The sequence below is a fragment of the Ictalurus punctatus genome, chromosome 13, assembly GCF_001660625.3.
Source record: "Ictalurus punctatus breed USDA103 chromosome 13, Coco_2.0, whole genome shotgun sequence".
Classification (NCBI taxonomy): domain Eukaryota; kingdom Metazoa; phylum Chordata; class Actinopteri; order Siluriformes; family Ictaluridae; genus Ictalurus; species Ictalurus punctatus.
The window spans coordinates 1,457,245-1,479,810 of NC_030428.2; the positions used below are offsets into that span (position 1 = coordinate 1,457,245).

Here is a 22,566-nt window from a genome sequence, read left to right on the forward strand (position 1 = left end):
GTGAGTGTACAGCTTGTGTAACAGTGTCAATTTGCCGTCCCCTCAAAATAACTCAACACACAGCCATTAATGTCTAAACCGCTGGCAACAAAAGTGAGTACACCCCTAAGTGAAAATGTCCAAATTGGGCCCAAAGTGTCAGTATTTTGTGTGAACACCATTATTTTCCAGCACTGCCTAAACCCTCTTGTGCATGGAGTTCACCAGAGCTTCACAGGTTCCACTGGAGTCGTCTTCCACTCCTGCATGACCACATCATGGAGCTGGTGGATGTTAGAGACCTTGTGCTCCTCCACCTTCCGTTTGAGGATGCCCCACAGATGCTCAATAGGGTTTATGTCTGGAGACATGCTTGGCCAGTCCATCACCTTAATCCTCAGCTTCTTATTCAATTTGGACATTTTCACTTAGGGGTGTACTTACTTTTGTTGCCAGTGGTTTAATGGTGACATTAATGGCTGTGTGTTGAGTTATTTTGAGGGGACAGCAAATTTACACTGTTACACAAGCTGTACACTCACTACTTTACATTGTAGCACAGTGTCATTTCTTCAGTGTTGTCACATGAAAAGATATCATCAAATATTTACAAAAATGTAAGGGGTGTACTCACTTTTGTGAGATACTGTACATCCCGTCCCCAGGGACCTGTCTTGCTCTACAGGCACAGTAAACATTGTTCGTTTCGGGCTTTTGCTTTTATCTATACATAGTTAGTTACTACTACTACTCTGTTTTGATTTGTCAGGGTGTGTGTGTTGCATCTCAAAACACTATTGGCTGTTGTGTAAGTCATTCCTGCACTTGAACACGCAGACTTCCTGTTTCAAAAGGAAATAAAAGCGTGTTTTTATACATACTTGTCGGATGGCTGTCATACACTATCTGGATTAGTATCTGTAGACTGTGGTTAATTGATATATATTTTATTTTACAGCAGTGCTGAGGAATGATGTGAGCTTGTTGAGGCTTATTCCGAGCAAACATCAGGACAGCGTGAGCCGACACTAAGACTGATGACGAACATCGGATCAGCCGGTTTGGCCAAACATCTCCAACACCACTTAATACGATGCATGTAGAGAAATGTGTGTGTGCTCTCTCTCGCCCCTGTATGGCACATTTTGTTACCGTATTGCAGGAATCCCACTGACCAGATACGATACCGTCATTTCAAAATGATCCACAAAGGACAACACCATGCCTTTGTACAATTTTATTGTACAAAAAGGGGGAAGAGAAAAAATACAAAAGATCACTTTAAAAAGTATTTAAAAAAAAAAGTACAGATCACAAGTCAAAAACTAGAAAACAGAACATGCTCTTTTTGTCATATAAAAACCGAAATATTTCGACTATAAACAGGTTATAAAAAAGGAAAATTATTTGAAAGACAATGGCACATTTAACACAGGAAGTTATACTAACTGTAATAAAGCCACAGACAGGTTTTAAAAATACTTGTAAAGCAACAACAATAATAATAATAATAATAATAATAATAATAATAATAATAATAATGGCTATTATGAACTTAAAGGGATCGTTCAGGCAAAAATCAAATTTAAATACATTTTCCACACAGCTAAAATGTCCGCGATGGAACGAAACGAAATGAAAAGGCCCTGGACAGGCCACGCCCACAAGCAACAACAACAATAGCAGTCGCACAGTGTGCTCGTGCTACACGTTGATTACGCGTTTGTGGTTTACGTGACTAGTTTGTTTATATTTTGGAAAATACAAAATACAGCAGGAAGGAACAAATAGGAACGGCAGGAAGCAGTCATTTCTGAGCACCACTTCCTGCGGCTTTCCTTATGACCTTTTCTACACAACGTCGTTCTCGTCGAGGTCCGGTGCTTTCGTAACTCGCTAGTTACTCGCTACGTCAACACTATTAATAACTATTTTTGCCCCAATGCTTCATCTCCGTATATTTATTTCTTGAATACTTAAAATGTTTTCGAAACACTGGGCAAAACCTCTAGCTGTCTTTCTTTCTTTTTTTTAAAAAATTGTTTCATTGGAAATGGCATAAATACGTCTTCAACGTAACGTGACGACAGTTTTCGTCACGTCGTCCACGTCTACTGCGGAAATGTCTTCTTAAAACCAACACGATGTTAAGTCGTTGTTATTAAATAATACTAACTGTTTCGCTGTAGGTTATCTCTGTGTGTGTGTTAGCTAAATATAAATAGCTATGTAGAGGATTTGATCTCCTTGTACCTTTAGACTAGCTGAATAGAAAATAGCGACATATCGAGTTAGCGCCCTTGACACGACGGAGTAGATAAATATTACCTACATAAACGAAATAGTTTGCTAGTTCAACATCAGCGAATTTCTTTGGACTTGCATTTAAAGTAATTTGATTTTCGCCCAAATCGTCCCTTTAAAGCGTCCATGTTCAGATCATCATCATCATCATCATCATCATCATCATCCTCTCCTCCTGAGTCTCTGACAATGCAAAGTTTATACACACACACACACACACACACACACACACACACACACACACACACATACGGAATGTATGGAGTTGAAACCAGAGCAAACACACAGTATGGCTTTAATATGGCTGAGAAGCGCCGTTGTCGGGTTTGTTACCAAGGCAACAAGCTGGTAAACGCAAGCGTATTAAGTGTAAACATTACATCATGCGAGTCCTCGAATTAAATCGATCATTTCCACGCTTTGGTTCATACGAACAAGAACACAGCTCAAGTCTGCTCTGTGGAGGGATGTCTTTAATTAACGTGTTCACTTGTATGAGATACAGTGCTGTGCATAATTTCAATTCATCCATCCATCTTCTATACCGCTTATCCTTTTCAGGGTCACGGGGAACCTGGAGCCTATCCCAGGGAGCATGGGGCACGAGGCGGGGTACACCCTGGACAGGGTGCCAATCCATCACAGGGCACAATAACATACACACTCACACACCCATTCGTACACTACGGACACTTTAGACACGCCGATCAGCATGTGTTTGTACTGGGGGAGGAAACCGGAGTACCCGGAGGAAACCCCTGCAGCACGGGGAGAACATGCAAACTCCACTCACACACACACACACAGGGCCACGGTGGGAATCAAACCCCCGACCCTGGAGGTGTGAGGCGAACGTGCTAACCACTAAGCCTCAATAGACATTGTCTCAAAGCAGCTTTAGAGAAATATCAACACGGTATACAGATATTAAAGGAGTGAATTTATCCCAACTGAGCAAGACACTGAGTGGCGACAAAAAACTCCCTAAGATGTTTTAAGAGGAAGAAACCTTGAGAGGAACCCGACTCAGAAGGGAACACATCCTCATCTGGGTAACAACAGATAGTGTGTAAAAGTTCATTATGGATTTATATGAAGTCTGTATGGCCTTAGAAGCAGCCGTAGTCCCAGCAGTCTGGAATTGGAGTAGATTAGAGCTCCATCCAGAGGTAGGATATCCGAAATGGATCAGGCAGGGCTGGAGAGCAAAGAGGATCGGGCAGAGAGGATCTCTAGTATCTCCATAAAATCGTGTGTGGCTCGGCAGAAGGAGAGAGGGAGAGAAGTTTTCACCCCCCATCCCCTGCCCCTTTTTTCCATAACTTTTCCACATTATATAAAAACCGAAATGGACTTGATTGGGATGGTGTCAGGGATTTACACAAAATTATTTACAAATAAAAAAGTTATTAGAATACCAGTACATTTTCAGGAAACGTTTACTGGAACCAGCTGCATCGTTAGATCGGCAGCGTGTCACATGATCTCAGTAGAAATACGCCCGTTTCTGGAGGAGTCCCTCCCCTAAACGAACAGCGTCATAAAGGCCAAGGACCCGGCGAAACAGCTCCAAGACGAAGCTCTGGAAAAGTATTCGAAGGCTTCGGTTAGTTGGCGAGAGAAATGCAACGCTGCTCATCAAACTGAGAACACAGTCATCGCACTGCGAAGCGTGGTGGTGGTAGCATCACGTCATGGGGGTGAGCAGGGCCTGAGAAACTGGCCACGGCTGAGGCCAGGGGGATGGATCCGAAAAAGCGCGGCCATTTTTATCGTAGAATACGATGCAATCTATATGGTTTTAACGTGACGTAGCGCGTGTTGTGTTTCCAGTGCATTATAGTGAGACGTGCACTTTATAAAAAATAAAAATAAAAAAATGAACCAAAACGTGGGAACGATTGTATTGATTTCAAACCCGACATAGCAAACGGTGCTCAAATTAAAGAAGCAGATTTCCTGACTCTGGTTTAGTACCACGTTAAAACTAAACATTGTGCATAAGAGTTAACAAAAAAAAAAAACCTTTAAAATGTCCTCTCAAGGCTTCCGTACCGTTCTCTTTATCCAAATCAGTGATCAAGTTTCAAGTCTCGATCTACCTAGGGCTCGTACCAGGCACGCGGTTATCTATATACACTGTAGAGACATAAACATCCGGCTAAACTAATCCAGCTCTCGATCGGAATGATCCGGATTTGTAAATCCGGAACGTCGTCTGATCTTTTAGATGAACAGCAATCGGACTTTTTACATTTAAGACAATCCGACATCAGTTAGAAATGGCTTACAATCCTACCTGCTGTTTATAAAAACACACGTCCGTGTTCTCTCACTGACTACGTTTACATGGACAGCAGTAATCTAATTATTGACCTTATTCTGAATAAGACAATATTCTGATTAAGGTGTTTACATGAGTCGCTTTTAGAATACTCCTTTCATGTTCCCGTTTTATGAGTTATAGAACATAGATCAATTAACTGCACACGTCATTACGTCCCCGCGCCACGCCGTCTGACGTCCAGAATTTCACGTATCGACATACAGTTCGTCTTCGTCATGGGACCGTATACAGTTTGGGGTGTTTTTATTTTTACGAACGCTCCAATATACGTGCAACTAGACGACTGTTTGAAGCCGTGGGCTGCGTCCCAAACCACGTACTTACCTACTACATAGTAGCTGAGATACATGCATTTCACCTACTACATAATAGGCAAGTACGCAGTTTGGGACGTGGCCGTGCTCTCTTGTTTGCCGTAAAACGGTTGAGCGCTGCCATGTGTGTACGTGTCCTGTCACAAAATGCGGTGAAAACTCACACGACGTTAATAGTGTGATTAAGGTGTGTACATGTCTGTAACGCACGTCCATAATGCGACTAAAACAGGAATACTCCACACGTCTTAATTCCATTTGTGTTTACTTCGAGTATGACTTTAATCGGATTAAGGTCATCAATAATCGCTGTTTACATGCTAGTTTCTTAATCAGAGTATCGTCTTAACCGGGTTAATATCGGATTATTGTTGTCCATGTAAATGTATGTAGACTTTTACGTCTGGCACAGTGACGCTAAACACACACAAACAATGTAAACACTACATTTTGGATTAAGTCTCTTAAATCAATCAGAGGCACCTGTATAAAACTCCCACCCTCCATTTTATCTCATTGGCAAAAATATGAAACAAGGCAGTTATGGCTTAGAAACAAAATGGCCACACACACACCATCCGAATTTGGTATGCAAATACCAAAGAAAAGGCAGATACACACTAGGATGTGAACTGAACAATATGGAGAATAATTGAAAATAGCGACAAATCCGTGACCTGAGGAAATCCCACGTCAAATTTTAAGCAGAAAAAAAAAAGACGCATAATAATTGGAAGACTTGCAGCGACGCCTCCATCCCAAAACATTTCCTCGGAGGTTTAGGTGAGGCGGATACCGAGGACCTGCTCCAGCTCCTGTCTCCTCTGCTGGACCTGAGAACCACCAAAAGAGAAGTCGATTTATTTATTTAACAGAAGGAGTCTCCAGTGCGAGCGCTTTGTAAACGGTCACAGGTAAAAAGCTGTAACATTTCCGAAAATGCGGTTTCTCACACCATACTTTTGTCGATTGTTTAATTAAAAACATTTTTTTAAAAACCCCAAAAAACAAACATGTTTTTAAAGGAGACATTTGGAATTTTTCATGCCCTCTGCCGCCCTCTGCCGCCCGCGAGGTGAACTGCACGAAAACATTCCCAAGCCTGCGGAAACAGTGCACGACTTGCCTTTTAAAGAAAAAGGGTGGAGCCGTATAGGGATGCGCTAATATCTGGCCCGGGGAGGCGGGGTAACCACAAGAACGTATTTTTAATGCCCGAGATGATCAGATATGTCGGAACACGTACCTTGGAGAATACGTAGCGGCCCACGGCCTCCTGGATCCAGGGAGCCTGGTAGAAATCGCTCCTCCTTTCCTCCTCTGGGTTCCCGGCAGTGTCAGTCATCAGCTGGATCGGACAACACACACGCACACACACTGTAGCAGCGCCACTCAGCCGGACCAAATGATTTTTTAATGAAAACCAGTCCCGATCTCACAAGCTCAGCGGCTGAGTAACTCAGTTCTTGGCATTGACATTTGGCGCATTCCAAACACCACACAGTTACAGCCAAACACCATGAGACAATAATTATCACCATGGCGACAATATTACGCACACAAGTCCTTCAGCTAAGTCATATTTGGTGTAAAATATATATAATATTTGTGCTAGAGCTCTGAGACTAGTTGTCATCACTTCCAGCTTTTCGCTACAATACCTTCGCACTTCTCGGGAGGTAGGGCTTAGTTGGAGTCAAAATTATTCCTTTAATACACATTCCTAGTAGTTCCTGTGCGATATCCAGAAAACGTACAATTAGAACGTTTACGATCCCGTAGATTTAGAAGGGGATTGTGGGTACCTTGAGGTCTCGGCTCTGAGACTTGAGCCAGTCCTGGATGAAGTCCTGGGGGTTGTTGCTGAAGCTCAGCATGAAGTCCCGCTGCGTTTTCAGCTGGTTTATCGACTCAATGGTCTCATGGATCTGGCGAGTAAATAATAAAAACAAACCTTCTTTTTGTGAGGAAACTGTGAGGGTCCCGGTATGACAGGACAAACCGAGCTAACCAATTCTCGCACACCCACCTTCATCTCCAGGGCTGCGATTTCCTGCTGGTTGGTGGTGGAGGACAGGAAGCTGCTCATCTGGCTCTTCAGCGGATCGTCCACTTCTACGTCGATGTCGAAGCACGCCGTCTTCTTTTGGTCGTTAGGGTCCACGCTGCCCACGAGAAACCGGCTTTTTAATTTTGTGTTGCACCTCATCAAACGCAGCGAGGGGGTAAAAGCAGCGCGCGTACGTACCTGATGACGTGGTTGATGACGATGGGATCCGGGAGCTGCAGGAGTCCCGCCAGCTTCATGGGGATCTCCGAGAACCTCATTCTGGAGCAGGTGAAGATCTGAAACGGGACGCCGGCGTGTTAGTCGTGCGCTGACTAACCGCTTGTGCTCGACGCACGCATACACGTACACGTACGTACCTGTCGGAAGTAGCGGTTACAGTTGATGTATTCTTTCTCGTGGCAGTCCTGCAGCTTGTTGTTCTTGATGTAGAGCCAGAGCGCCTGCATGATGCTGGCTCGGGTCTGCGTGTGGACGCCCAGGAGACGTGCTAACCGCGGGTCCAGTTTGTACTGCGGCGGCTTTTGTGTGTGTGTGTGGGAGGGGGGCGACAACAACGACACAGACGGAGAGAACAGCGTTAACGTGTTACATTAGGACGAGAACTGCCCCGATACGCACCGAATCTTCGGCACGGCGTACACAATAAATCAGATCGGCGTCATTGCACGGGTTACCTGATGGTCCAGCATGAGCAACAGTGTGCACTTCACACTCACGTCTCCGGGCCGCTTCACCTGAAAGCCGTCCGTCTCCTGAGTGGTGGGCATCCTGTGCCACTGACGACGCAAACAGGAACACGTTTAAACAACACACTTCCCTGACGAGCTTCCTCGTCATAATACCTCCTCATTCCTGCAAATTTCCCCTTTCCCTGATCATCAGTGACACGATGCACCATTTACCTGCACTTTTATGTATTTATATACATATATATTCTTTTGTTTTCTACATATTTATTATATTATTTATTTAAAAAAACAAACAAACAAAAACAAACATATCTATTTACCCACAGTAACATTAAAACATACTTATTTACCCATAGCAATATTGTTTATATTTATGTATCCAGTTGTTTATTTAAGTATTGGCACCCTCGGGTGTGTTTGGCGACACCGGCGTTATTTTAATAATTAAAAATTTTTTTTTTTTAAAACAGAGTTTTAATATTTTAGTGTGTGTGTGTGTGTGTGTGTGTGTGTATGTGTATCACTTTACCTCCACCAGGTGGTTGTCTGGACCATACAGCTCCTTATCCAGCTCAATGACCAGACTTTTGAAGAAGGAAGAAAACTTTCTCTTCTGTTTCCCAGGCTACGGATGGAGGGAGGGAGAGAGAGAGAGAGAGAGAGAGAGAGAGAGAGAGAGAGAGAGAGAGAGAGAGAGAGAGAGAAAGAGAGAGAGAGAGAGAGAGAGAGAGAGAGAGAGAGAGATGGCAGTTATGTTCTCAGTTAGCACATTGTGGACTGATGTTGCATTGTTTAGGCCTAAACACACACACCCCTTCCAGCACTTGCGCAACTATTTCCCTCGTTTCAGCTTCCACCACTCACTCATGCCTTCTTAACCACTGAAGCAGAGAGAGAGAGAGAGAGAGAGAGAGAGAGAGAAGTAAACAGAAGAGCAGTTCCTCTATTTTTTCCTTCAGGTGGCTCTCTGTGTGTGTGTGATCATTTCTTGCCCACGTGTTTCACACAAAGTTTCAATTCTTTCTTTCATTTTTTATCCCCTGTTAAAGCCTTCGAGCCAGGGCGTCGTCGTCTTAGGAGATTTCCACAGCATGTCCGGTTCTGAGAGTTTGTCCGAGGGGCACGGGGAGAGATGAAGAACAGCTCGGACATGTTAGGAGCCGTTGTTTGACACTGCACTGCTATATTTGGATACATCACGATGCTCCGCGGCGACTTGGCTCTTTCAGTCATCGAGCAACACTCGTTCTGACATGATCGTTCTCCCCTGCGATAGTTACCTCACCTTTTACCATTCTTCATTATTAGCAAAAATTTTTTTAAAAATCTTGCTGTTTAAGTGCGAAAAAAAAAAAAATCACAAATAAACATTTTTTGTAACTTAGCTATTTAGCACATCTCGCTGGTGTTAGATGTTAAAATTAGCCATCTTGTACACATGGGGACAACTCTGAGCCAATAAACACAACGCATTCACCATTCAAGTGCTTAAATCACTGTTGATAGGCAACATGGATATATGTATACTGAGCATAAGCTTTCTAATAACAGAGGACAATGATTTAGGAAGCTGGCACATAGCAAAGGAAAGACACGGTGACGGAAGTATCCAGAACATCAACATTTACCTCAGATTTGATGTTAATTTACTACACTCAGAAGGACTAAAATTACACTGTAATGACTTTTAGCATGAACTAACGAGTGAAGATAACGATTTAGAAAGCTGGTACATAACAACGGAATCACATAGTGAGCGTAAAAACGAGATGGAAGACTCCAGAACGTCAACATTTACCTCAGATTTAATGTTAAATTAATAATAAAACCCGCAGAAGGACTAAAATTACACTAGACTTACAATTTAGCATTAACCGCTAAATAGAACAGTACAGGTTTATATCAACGTGCTCATTCTAATATGTTATTGTTTCTATATTAACAGCTCTGTAACTTACATCCTCCAGGAGTTTGCCCTCCACTCTAAGCTCCCATGATGCCACTTTCTCTGACTCCTCCCCCTCAGGTTTGGCAGGTGTGCAGGTGTTTGAGATATAGATCCTCAGCTTACGCTTTTGCTTCAGCGGACAAAAAATAAATAAACAAACAAACAAAAACAAACAAACAAACAGGACAGAAGATGAGACACGGCTCACCGTTCAAACGTCGTCACGTACACGTTTCTACGATACGCAATATGTATCGCAATACTTAGGTTTGCGAATGAGTCAGTAAAACATTATTTGTTATTAACATAATTTAACATCTCGCTTCAATTAGAACTGCACGTTCTTACTTTGATCCTGATCCACACACACACACACACACACACACACACACAGTGTGCTCGTTCTTGTTACCGTGATGGGCTTCTTGATGGCCTCCTGGATCTCCATGCGCTTGCGAGCAATGGTTTGGTCCAGCTTCCTCTCAAACGCCAGAAGGTCCATGTAGGCCTGAGACTCAGGAACCAGGTCCCGGATCTTCATCACACGTCACAGCCAAAAAAAACAACAAACATCAAAACAAACACACACACACACACACACACACACACACACACACACACACACACACACACACACACACACACGTGATACGGGCCGCAGCTAAAACTTACCCTCTGGGGTAGAACTTTGTCAGCCATTTTGCGCCGTTTCAGCCTAAAAACCACAAGACAAAAATATCGTACGTGATACGTGAAGACGTTTGATATACAACATGCGATGCAGTGAATACAGACACGATGGGGTGGTGTGATGAACAGTGTCCTTCACAGTCCAGAGGTTGATTAGTTTCCTCTAACAGCATGTCCTGATAATGATTATTTCTTGCAGAACGACGTCATGCTTTTTAATCTGTTACGTTTGGTGGCGTTCTACAGGGAAAACTCTACTACAAGTATGATCAACATGCTGCTGGTACTCACCCTCTCCGAGGACCCATCATCCCCCCCGCCTGCTGCTGATGCTGTTGCTGCAGGAGTCTCTTGCGCGCCGGGTCCATGGCAGTTTGGGGCATGCCGGGACGAACGGTCATGGTGCCGCCGTACGACGGCCCGGGCATCGGAGAACCCATGGAACCCATCCCTCCCATGGGCATGTTACGGCCAGGAGGGACACCAGGACGCTGTATATACACATATACACACACACACACTATGAGCATAAGAAAGCATATACACCAAGACATACTTCTTGTGTCCTGATGTTCTTTCTTTAGCTATTGAGTAACCTCAGACCGTTCACACCGGACGCGTCTCAATTGCATTTCCGCTTACTAGCCACTCCAACATTGGATGATCGGTTACAAGGAAGAGAACTCATCAGGAGACACCTGAGATCTCCTGACAGCCACGCCCCTCTCTCATCAGTCACGCCCCCCTAAGGTGTTTTTTGAAATATTTTAAAGTAAATGTGTCTTGGAAGGCAAGTAAATCACCAGTAGAGACCCGCAAGTACCAATACAGTTTCCATTAAAACCCTCCCTAATTCCTCCATCTGGGGATTAATAAAGTATTATCTTATTACAAACTCTATAAGGGTTTCCATTGGGCACGTGCTCATTATTTATGCATGACGCTAACTGTTAGCTATTAGGTCCTATTTCATTTGTTAGAATCGAAAATGCTACACCTGAGTTAGCCTCCACCATAATATTTGCCTTCGTTTGAAGTTAAAAATCTGCATAAATGTGAATTTTTGTCCCAAACGACTTATTCTTCTTGTTGTGATCCTTTTTTCATACCACGTGACCCAACGGTTATAACACGATGCCAAAAAAACCAACCAACCAGCACACGAACAAGGTTTCATTTTTTTTTTAAACTCGCAAAACATACTTTGTCAAAATTCATACTTTAATGACATAAAAAAAATTCCGCTTGCTGTAAATGTGTACCCTATTCAATCAACGCATTGTTCTCCAATGTACGAGGTCGTGTTCCAAACGGCTTCTTTTTCGGCTATATAGGGGACTATGAAGGGTGCAGGGAGCATCGTTACACAGCCCGAGTAAGTGCACTTGTGTAGGGATCACGGAGCCGCTTTGGGACTCGACAGAAAATCCGTCTTAAATGCGGAAGTTGGAGCGAAGACATGCAGATAAGCGAAAGTTTTTTTTTTTTTTTTTTTTTTTTAAAAAAAGGATGTTTATATCTGTTTCCCAGCACGGATTGAGAACTGTGGAATAATAATATTACTGCTGAATGACTTTTGTGTTGTTTAGTTAAGTAATATGTGGCGTTAGAGATTTAGTTTAGCAATTTTAACTAAGGAACTTTCTAAACAAAAACACGAAGTTAAACGGAGAATCGCGTTAATGACAACGATTAGCCTTTTTTTTTTTTTTTTTTAAATAAATAAAAACTTTGGGATAACACATCAACAACACGGGCGTTTACCGGATACTGGTTAGCCGGGTTGGGCATTGCTCGGTAGGCCGGATTCATCGCTGCCATCCGCGGGTGGCCGGGAGAGTTCATCCCGGTATTCATCACCGGGGCGCCCGGTGTAGCAGGGAACGCCGCTCTGGACGCCATTTTCGCTTAATTCTACGACTAAAAAGAAAAAGTCGCCCCAGTATTAAATTTAATATTATAACAAAGTCCTGATTTCGATAGCTCTCAGCGGTCTCCGAGTGTCATCTCTTCTTTCCATGAAGAGTCTTGTCAAACCGCCTCCCCCCCTACTTTCTGTCGCAATGGTTGGTTCGCAACAACCGTTTTAACAGTTTCGACCAATGGCGGCGCACTAGCAGAGCGCGAGCACGGGTGGGCGTGGCAGATCCGGCCTCCAACTGACTCAATGATTCATTTAAGTGACTCGAATCTTTTGAAGTAACCGATTACGTGAATCGAGTTTTAATGAAACAGTGGCTGTGTCCTATATGCATGATGTACAAGAATATACTGTATGCTATATATATATATATATATATATATATATATATATATATATATATATATATATATATATATATAACTAATGCGCGGTTATTGTGACCTAAACAGTGCTGCCCTTTTATTGGTTAGAGCTAAAAAATGATGTAATTATGTGGAGAAAGACTATGAGGCATTCAAAACACATTTTGGACTTAATATTGGAACTAGTCTAAACACGCAATATTCTGTTCTGTGTGTACAGGTGCATCTCAAAAAGGTTAGAATATCATGGAAAAGTTGATATTTTTTTTGCAAAGTTTTCTCAAACATTTATCAAAGTAAATTTTGCATTTCATTTGGAAATCAAGGTTCCAGAGTCTGAAGGAAGAGTGGAGAGGCACAGAATCCGAGTTGCTTGAAGAACACCAGTGTGAAATACAAGTGGAAATGTATAGGGATGGTTCAGAAAATGTTCCCCTGAAATCTGGGGACGTAAACACGTTAGTGCGAGGCTAGCATACACACGTGTTTTTATATACACACACCAAATGATGCTTTTAGGAATCGGTGTGCATAAGAAAGAAAACACAACCGCAGGCACTCTGCACATCTAATGAGAGGACTGGGATTGTGCGGCGCACTGCAGCGTATCCGAATCAGGAGATGTAAAAATCAAACGTGACCCCATCCACACCTCAAAATCTATGACCTGCAGTAACCCGTACTCTCAGTGTCAAGGCGTATCTGTGTTTAACATTTTATTGAAAGTAGCGAATAAATGTGTGTCGGCTTGGGAAAACACTTCAGATGGTGAAATTTTGACTCGTACTATTATACTACATTTACATTTATTAATTTAGCTGACGGTTTTTATCAAAAGACACTTAGAAATGAGGGAATACAAGCAACTCAAGTAGTTTTGTCCCACTGATCTCTGTTCGCATGATTCTTTCCCTACGTCGTTCCTTCGGGAACGCTTTGTTAGTTAGAAAGATTTGATGAAATGGTTTCTACAGCTTTTGTTAGGCAAAGAGCAACAATCACGGGTCACTATATTGCAAACTGTTTCCGGTTTAGGAAAAAAACAAACAAACAAAAAGGGAGCCGTTTGGGAGCCGAACGAGTCGACTCTTATTAACTCAAATGATTCAGTTATAAAATTACTAACTTACTTGTCCCTTGTGCCCACGTGCTATAGTTGCTACTAAAATTATTTCATAATTTTTTTTAATACCCCTTAAAATTCAAAAGTATATCTACATTTATTAGCTCAGGGTAAACAGACAGCTAACAAAAGTTAAATGTAGCATTTTTATTATTTAATACCACCATTAATACCCTTATTTAGCCAGTGGCAGTTATCATGGTTATACCGGATCCGGCACATTGATTTAGAACTGTGATTAGTTTTTTTTACCGGATGTACTTAACTTATTCCAGCCCAAAGTTTAAAAAAATTTTTTTTTAACTATACTTCCCGGAAGATGTTCCGGCTCACGTTCGTACCCGAGTCCGTCCATAAGAGACACAAACACACGGCGTATCGAGTCATGTTTATTATGTGTGTGACATGCCTGTAAGCATGTGGCTCATGGCCAGTGTAGCAGCATTTTCCCCGATGAATCAAATATATTTACAGTTACAACACAGCCAAGACACATAATTCCTTTACACTGTAAACATCAAGTATACAGATGAGGGGGAGAAGAAACGGGAAAAAAAAATCAGAGAAAAGTGAGAATTCGTTCATTCTCCAAAGATGAATATGTATGTTTTTCAAGTCGCCAGATATAGTTCATAATAATCCAGTTGTTCCTGGTATAATAACATGATCATAATTACCCATAGTCCAAGCACAATGTATAGTTCTGAATCTTGGTTCTGCACAAAAAATATGATTAAAACTCAGGAAAAAAAAGTGAAATAAGCAGCATTAAGACTGATTTTGATCACTCTTCTCCTCATTGAGAATCATTGCAGCAGGAGTAGGACCGTCCGAAAGCACGCCAGCAACTCTTCATGCGCCTACTTCTGCCCGCCCGTGTCCTTACTTCCTCCGCTGATCGTTTCGCCACGTTTACCTTCGTCCCGAGGGGTCGCAGCTACACGATCGACACGAGGACATGGATTTACTGTGCAAATATTCCAGAAAAGTAAAGGAAACCCCCCCCCGAAAACACGACAGGACAGGTGTGTAAACCGAATGAAGAATCGACGCTGGATTAGTTCCTCGTTCCATCCTTATGTCGAACCCTAATGGCATCGTGGGTAGCTCTCGGCGACACTGCTGTGGAAACCCATCTCCCGGCAACGACAACTTCACTCCGGGCGCTGCTTAGGATCCAGCGAAGCTGAAGGACGAAGACAGATCTTTGGCTTTTAAAGAAAATCCCAATAAAACAATAGATTCAATTGACTCTGGATTTATTACTAAAAATGAAACACTAAACAGTCAGTCCATATAACTCGAGATCCCCCCCGTGTGATACTTCATTATTTAGTTAATTGTACAAGAAAGAGCAAATGTTGCGACGGTAGTTATCATCACAAAGATCATGTCACAATACGTGAAGATGATTTTGCGATACACAATACAGATACGTGGACAGGATATAGACATAAATAAATAAAACAATATCACCGATAGTAGATGATTATAAGCGTTCGATGTGTAAAAAGTCTTTGTATCTTCGTTGAAAGTCGAGAATTTTCCGCACATCTCGAAGTGACCTCGCGCAACGTCACGTTCCGAACAAATAAAACTTAAAACAAAAACAAAACTCGCCCTCCGAAATAAAGTTAAATCCTGACGTTACTTAATACGTGTCGTGTTCCTCATCGTGTAACGAACTGACACTGCAGTTCATTCGTTGTTTTAGCTAAAAGTCGTTTCCGTTTCCATAGAAACAACTACGCGTGTAGCATTTATTTAAGAACGACACGTCATACTTTTGATAAAAAGTTACATTTAACGTTGTGGAACGTCTATGAAACAAGTTCGTTCCTGTTCTCACTTACGTTATGGCAGCTATAAACAGTCGTTCCCTCACCAGCCTCTTTTTTTCCTTTCTTTTGAAGTTAATAAGACAACAACAACAACAACAACAACAACAAAAATCGCAGCTGGTCATGTTACAGAGAAACCACAGCGCATGTAGAGACGTTAAATAAATAAACAAAAACAAACAAACAATCCCCTTACAGAAAACTTCCCACATCAACAATGACACGACGTATTTTCACATTCTACATCTTCATCACGATTACTGAGATCATCCCGTCACAGTGTCCCCAACCTTTACTAGCTACAGCTCAGTAAATCTACAGATACTTACTGTTTTTGTGTTTTAGCGATTTGGATCGTCTTGGTGAATTTGGATTCTGTGAAGTGAAACGAACAAACAAACAAACAAACACAAACAAAAAACAACCTTATTCCAATAATCCAAAATCTGTGAGCTCAATTTTCTATAAAGAGAAAAAGATTACAAAGGATGCTAGACAGCTGAATGATAAGATCATGTACGGTACTGCCAGGGAGAAAAATAAATGAAAGAAAAGACGCTAGAAAAGGCTAAAATTGTGCAAGTGGCGCGTCTAAAAATCTAGAAATTACGGGTGTAACGGGAGAAAGAAAAGACAAAAACAAAAAACTTACCGATAGAGAACAGGACGTTTCAAAGAATGTAAAAATACCTTATCTGCCTTTCTCTTCTTGGCTGCAATACAAAAGAATAGTTTTAGGTTTAAATGAAACTCGAGATCATTTCTTCAAAAAAAAAAAAAAAACAACAACAAAAAACCACAGAACACATGACCTTTACACAGTCGTTTGAAGGAAATGTAAACGGCGTCGGTCTTCAGGAGCATCGTGAAACATCGCAATCCAAAGCTAGCGTCACGATACGTAGCTAGCTAGTCGTTAAACCTCAGGGTGCACTGGGTTGTTAAAATGAGCGTAAAAAATTCAATAAATAAATAAGTTATCTGGAATTACTATATAGCTAATATATTACCTAGATACACTGTAAATCTGTAAAAAATGATCTAACTGCCAGTACATCATTTAATCCGTTATTAATCCTTTCTTCATCTGTAAGCCGGCTTCCCGGTTCGCTTATAGACTACGCGAATTCCAAACGCTCCAATAAGCAGGCTAATAAACAGGGCCCTCACCTTTCTTTTCTGCCCCGTAGGACCAGTCGTTGTCGTTAACGTCGTCGTTGTCCTCCTGATCGCTCTCGGATTTGTTCGTGTTGTTGCCGCTGGCTATCCTGAGTGGCGGAGGAGAGGAAACGTGAGAAATGTGCATCAATAATCCATGCCCCTAGCCAGGAAGTGGACCGCAGTTGAGACGAGATCGCTCACTCCAGCAGGATTACATAGTGAACCAGTCAGGAAAACGGTCAGATCCGGTTTCTTAACTTTCTGAAAAAGGTACTGATGCGGCTGAAAGCTAGGCATTCATGCGACGGTGCATCGAATATCTTCATTTACAAAAGATACAATTTTCTATCCAAATTCACTCTTCCACCTACATGAGCTCACAGATGTCTATGGTTGGCTAGTGTCACTGTGATTGACAGGGGATTGTGTATGCACCTCCCACCCAGAGAACACGGACAAATTTGATCCACTTGTCTTCGGGCCACCGCGAACTCGCGATCTCCAGACGGACGTTTTTCCGCCCTGTGCCACTAGGGGGCCACCGTCACGTTATTTGTAGCTGCATTACAATATATTTTAAATTTGACACGTTCCTCATGTTTCACCGGTACGTTTGGCCTCCAACTTGCAACCTGATTTGTCGGGAGTAAAAAAAAAACTGTTTGATGTTACTTGTAAATAGCCTAACTTTTTTTTTTTACTTATTACGTTACAAAAACAAAACTAAACAATAAGAGTCCCCCCCCCCCCAAAAGTGTCCACATTCTGCACACATGTAAAACATCTACTTAGATTTGACCAAAAGTTAGTAAAGGTTAAACTAAGCAGTTTGGCAAAAACAACTAGATAATAAATCCAAATATATATATATTATATATATATATATATATATATATATATATATATATATATATAGATACTATTTACATTAAAAAGGAAATAAATAATTAAATGGCATATACTGATTGCTATTCTCAGTGTGGCTACTAACTAAACCCCAGCCAAACCTCGGGAGAAAACAAGAACGTACGTAAATAAATAAATTACAAATGATTTAAGTTTGGAAATTCAATAACCAATTTAGTTGTAAAGAATGCTAATTTTGTTATACACAAATTTGTTTAGATTTATGTGATTATAAATGATCTTGGATATCTCTCTCTCTAAAAAACAAACAAGACAAAACAAAACTATACTAATTTAATATACTATTAAAACGTGTTTTATTTTCCCATTAAATAAAATTTTAAAATGTAAAACTTCATTATTACATTTCTAATCTTTAAACTAATTCAGTAAATTAAATGAACGAATGATGATGATGATGATGATGATGTGCCCCAAACTGACCTTCTTTAACTCTGGTAAAGAAAATACATAAATATGAGTTTGGAAAAATCTTAAAGAAATAAACAAACAAATAAACAAACAAACGAAGAAGTGATTTGGCTTTGTTAAAAATCCGATACCAATTTGTGATTAGTCTGTAAATCTTTTATATCTAGAACATCGCAAACAAAGCTAGCCAGTGTGTCGAATCGAATAATCGCATCCTGTGGCGTGTTGAGGCACCTGACCTGCGGTTGGCGATGCGGCTGCTGTTGCGACCCATGCCCAGGCACTTCTCTAGGTGAGGGGCGAAGCGCGAGGCGGCGATGCTCCGGCTGCAGTTGGGACACACACACTCCTTATTCTTCCACTGGTTATATACCTGGCCGAAGATGTCCACTCCGGGCTGGTCCACGATTTCTGTCACGCAAGACGATAAATAAGAACCACTTACTAATACGGAATAACTGCAGAATTTTAGGAATGGGTTGTTGCACTTTTTTTTGTGTACATCCCCGATCGTGAAAAATCCCAGCTACTTAACAATTAGGTTAGCAAACTTAGACGTCCAAGTTCACCTAGATAAAAGTCGAGAGTACCTGCTAACCCTGCGTTCACTCTAGCAAGCAATTAAACACTTGTATTTTTTATTATTTTGCATGTAGCGACTTATACTGTAGGAGTGGGTGTGGCCTATTAAAAAAAAAAAATTATACTTAATGTCTTCACCTTCATACTATCTTCACTCTCAGATTAGCAAATGCAAGCAAATCGTGCTAGCTATGTACACTCACCCGATTTATCAACAATATCTGCTACTTTCATCCCAAGCTTTATTTCTCCTCATACTGTCTCCGTAAAACATTCGATGAGATTTAAAACATTAAACGACAGGATACGGGTGAAACCAATCGTGTAAGTTTTGTTTTCCTCCATTTTTGGGAGTCAAACAGTAAATGAGAGCTAATTGAAGGTAGGAACTAAAGTTGCGAGCAGGGAACTGAAGAAACGTCGGACCGCACGTGCTACAGGATAAAAAGCGTAGTTTTCAACTGTTTCCCGTATCGGTAAATCATAAAAAAAAAAAAAAATCGTAAATGCTACGGGTAAATTGTGAATGTTGGCGTCTCTGGGTTCTTGAGGTTTCTTCCTCTTAAAACATCTTAGGGAGTTTTTCCTTGCCACCGTCGCCACTCAGTGTCTTGCTCAGTTGGGATAAATTCACACCTTTAATATCTGTTTACCGTGTTGATATTTCTGTAAAGCTGCTTTGAGACAATGTCTATTGTAAAAAGCGCTATACAAATACAATTGAATTGAATTGAATTGAATTGATTAATAAATAACCTACTGGGAAATATTTCGTAGTAAGTTTTCACTCTATATTTCTCTCTTTAAACCAACTAACCCTAATGGGCATCGTATCATTTCAAGAATTGCCCCTTCGCTACTCCACGCATCACTTTTATGGATTTATCTATCGATTTATCGGCCAGTACCAAAGTCCTTCATGCTCTCCTGGTCCGTGTCGTCCAGGAAGAAGTAGCCTTGCTTGACGGCCCGGTGAACTTCGAAGCAAAGCCCCAGACATGCGTCCTCCACCAGATCGGAGAGAATCTCCTGAGCAATGCCCTGCAGCAAAACATACAGCATTGTACCGTTCCGTTACAACCGCCAAAGCATGTTTCAATATACTTCACAGTATCCCAGGATGACACCGAAGTCCCACTGAAACAGCCCGAGAGTCGTGATTTGATCCCGTATGTTGACGTGTTTCCACTGGAAGCAGGAAATCGGAGGAACTGTGCTTTACGCAGTCCATAGCGTTTGAGACAATATGCCACACCCCCTCTCAATCTAAACAAACCTGACAGGAGACCGGTCAAGAGTTTGACGAGGACTTCTCACCCACTTTAACCAGGATGAAGACGAAATCCCGTTGACGCCCTGTATGGAGGCTCGAATCGTTAGATTTAAATCGTATCGCTCATCACTTCTGGGAAAACGATCCCAACTGATTGATGCCTCATATCTATGCACAACCTCATGTCATCCGATTAAATGCTCTCTAGAACATGTACATGTTGCAGAATCTGCAACATGTTAATAATAAAAATGGCATTTTACCTGTACAATATATACCTGTATAGTCCATACCTGTACAATATATGCCTGTATAGTCCATACCTGTACAATATATACCTGTATAGTCCATACCTGTACAATATATACCTGTATAGTCCATACCTGTACAATATATACCTGTATAGTCCATACCTTTACAATATATACCTGTATAGTCCATACCTGTACAATATATACCTGTATAGTCCATACCTGTACAATATATACCTGTATAGTCCACAAGACATGATAAGTGAATTTACACAAATGAACCAGTTCAAAAAAAGTTTCCATCCACCGCTTAGTAGAGAATAAACGGTTTGAGTGTGAGCCTCAAACCCAGATTAGTATTTGACCAACCTGGAACGTTGCGGTTTCATCCTTTTTAATACACCGCCATGATTCTCCATCAGTATTTCTCTAACTCACTGTTAAGTATTCGATTCAGTGTGGGTGTGGCGTGTCTGGAACGCTATAAGGAGTCGCGTCGTTCATACCGTGACGTCACTCTGACTTCCTGTAAAGGAAACGCGTCAACACACGGAATCTAATCGCTGCCAAGAAGCCATTTAAAGTCCGCATGAAATGATGTCACAGCCAGAGCGTCATCCTCTACGCTGGCACGACATCATCGCAGCTTTCTGTACGACGGCATAACCAGAGCCGGCGGTGTACTCTCTCTCCGGCAGCAAGGCGGTCGAGTGTGTGTGCGCACCAGTGGAACATCACATCACATCACATCACACACTCTTATGTGAGCAAAACACGTGTGGTGGAACACCCACCTCCATTTTGCTGTTGTCCGTGCCGGACAGGGCCGTCTCCTCCATTTTCATTGGCGAAGACTACAGGAAGAGGCGTCTACATGCTGGAGCACAGGGCTGTGGAACACACACACACACACACACACACACACACACACACACACATCATTAGATTTATAATATGTGTAATATGACAATTATGTTAGTAAATGTCTTGAAATGTATAAGACTGCACAAGACAGCAATGTCCTCTAATTACGCCTTATAGATGTAAAGGAAAACACACACACACACACACACACACACACACACACACACCATTACGCTTACTAAGACAGAGATGTGCACAAACCTGTAAGACAGCAGTATTATGTCTGTAGCTCTTACAACAAAGACACACACACCAACTACAAAAGCTTTGATCACACACTGCAGAAAAAAAACAGGTTTAAAGCCAGCAAAACATATAGCGTAGCCCCCCCCCCCCCCCCCCCCCACACACACACACACACAATCTTAATGTAATCATCTACAGCAATGAGCCAAAACATTCAATGCAAATGCAACAAACATGGTCTCTTTTTCCACTTATTTTTGGGATCAAAACGTGACCGCAAGATCCCGCTTTCAAACACACAAGATCACACACCGCCCTGAACATCTCCATGCAACACAAACAGAAACACAAACACAAACACCAACACAAACAAAAACACCAACACCAACACAAACACAAACAGCGTGCTGTATTGTCGAGCCTTTCATCTTTTATTTGTTACCTTCTGCAGAAAGGCCGCCTTTTATTCAGAGTCCTGCTGCTCATCTGATCAAAAGGATCCACTATGTCTAACTCCTAAATCCGCGCGCATTCAGTCCCAAAGACGAGTTCAAAGCACCGCAGAAGAAAAAAAAAAAACAACCCCTACACAACATTCCTCCTTAAAGCGTTTCTTCACAGATTTATCAAAGCGGGTGTAAATCGCGACATTGCGTGCTCGCTCCGTCCATTCTCCACCGCACTCAGGCCGGAGTAATCGATCCTGCTGCTAGCACAGAGTCGATCGAAGATGGGCGGAGCCAAGACGTTTTACGGGAATGAACCAGTGGGCGTGACCACTGAGTGGCTGCATTAGTGTACCTCTAAGGCATTTGGCGACTTACATTGATCTCTATTATATAACTGAGGATTTAAGGGTTAAGGGCTCAGCGGTGGAAGCTTAGCAGTGCTGGGCTTTGATCTCAGAACTGGAATAAAGTCGGTGTGATGTTGGAGGTTCGATATTCTCAGATATGTGGAAATTAAGGGACCGTCTCTAAAGTTACATACGACATTGTTAAACACGATTCTAACTTCAATAGCATTTGAAGGGAATGACTTACAGTCATAAAACCAACTGTAAAGTGTTCATCTAGGTGTCAGGTATGATGCACACCTGTTAGATTTCTGATATTTATTAAAATAAGCTATTAAATCATATATAAATATTGCCATGTATTTTATTACTGCATGGGCTCGTACACAAAATATACCATGATTTAAAGCGCAGTAGCATTTGGAGGGAATGACGTACAGTCCCAAAACTAACTAAAGTGTTC

At 41.7% G+C, this 22,566-nt stretch overlaps 3 protein-coding genes across 11 annotated transcripts in view; 1 reads left to right on the forward strand and 2 right to left on the reverse strand.

The window, feature by feature from the left end:
* Positions 1–1,201: 1,201 nt before the first annotated feature.
* Positions 1,202–12,407, reverse strand: smarcd2 (SWI/SNF related, matrix associated, actin dependent regulator of chromatin, subfamily d, member 2). The gene is made up of 13 exons (XM_017482883.3): positions 12,107–12,407; positions 10,634–10,833; positions 10,325–10,367; positions 10,065–10,187; positions 9,663–9,782; positions 8,234–8,329; positions 7,690–7,791; positions 7,372–7,533; positions 7,193–7,290; positions 6,974–7,109; positions 6,750–6,872; positions 6,191–6,292; positions 1,202–5,777 (listed from the first exon to the last, which is right to left on the reverse strand). The coding sequence occupies exons 1-13, from the start codon at positions 12,242–12,244 to the stop codon at positions 5,724–5,726; spliced, it is 1,497 nt and encodes a 498-aa protein (XP_017338372.1). The 5' UTR covers positions 12,245–12,407; the 3' UTR covers positions 1,202–5,723.
* A 1,720-nt stretch (positions 12,408–14,127) lies between these two features.
* Positions 14,128–22,331, reverse strand: atxn7l3b (ataxin 7 like 3b). Of its 7 annotated transcripts, none has more exons than XR_008397787.1 (9): positions 21,750–22,331; positions 20,992–21,087; positions 19,582–19,714; positions 18,331–18,502; positions 16,763–16,860; positions 16,245–16,305; positions 15,922–15,967; positions 15,605–15,655; positions 14,128–14,937 (listed from the first exon to the last, which is right to left on the reverse strand). XR_008397787.1 is itself a non-coding variant. In XM_017482920.3 (9 exons), the coding sequence occupies exons 2-8, from the start codon at positions 21,040–21,042 to the stop codon at positions 15,633–15,635; spliced, it is 546 nt and encodes a 181-aa protein (XP_017338409.1). In that variant the 5' UTR covers positions 21,043–21,087; positions 21,750–22,327; the 3' UTR covers positions 14,128–14,937; positions 15,605–15,632. The 7 variants fall into 7 exon arrangements, 6 of the variants coding, with proteins under 6 accessions (XP_017338409.1, XP_017338408.1, XP_017338405.1 ...); XM_017482920.3 differs by having other exon boundaries at positions 16,283–16,305; positions 21,750–22,327; XM_017482919.3 differs by having other exon boundaries at positions 14,128–14,962; positions 16,283–16,305; positions 21,750–22,327.
* The window catches only part of LOC108273581 (pancreatic secretory granule membrane major glycoprotein GP2), a 200,006-nt gene continuing 198,966 nt past the window's right edge, over positions 21,527–22,566 (forward strand). For all 3 annotated transcript variants that reach the window (XM_053685429.1, XM_053685432.1, XM_053685434.1), the window contains exon 1: positions 21,527–21,698. In XM_053685429.1, the coding sequence (XP_053541404.1) occupies positions 21,542–21,698 (157 nt within the window). In that variant the 5' untranslated portion in view covers positions 21,527–21,541. The remainder of the gene's footprint in view (positions 21,699–22,566) is intronic.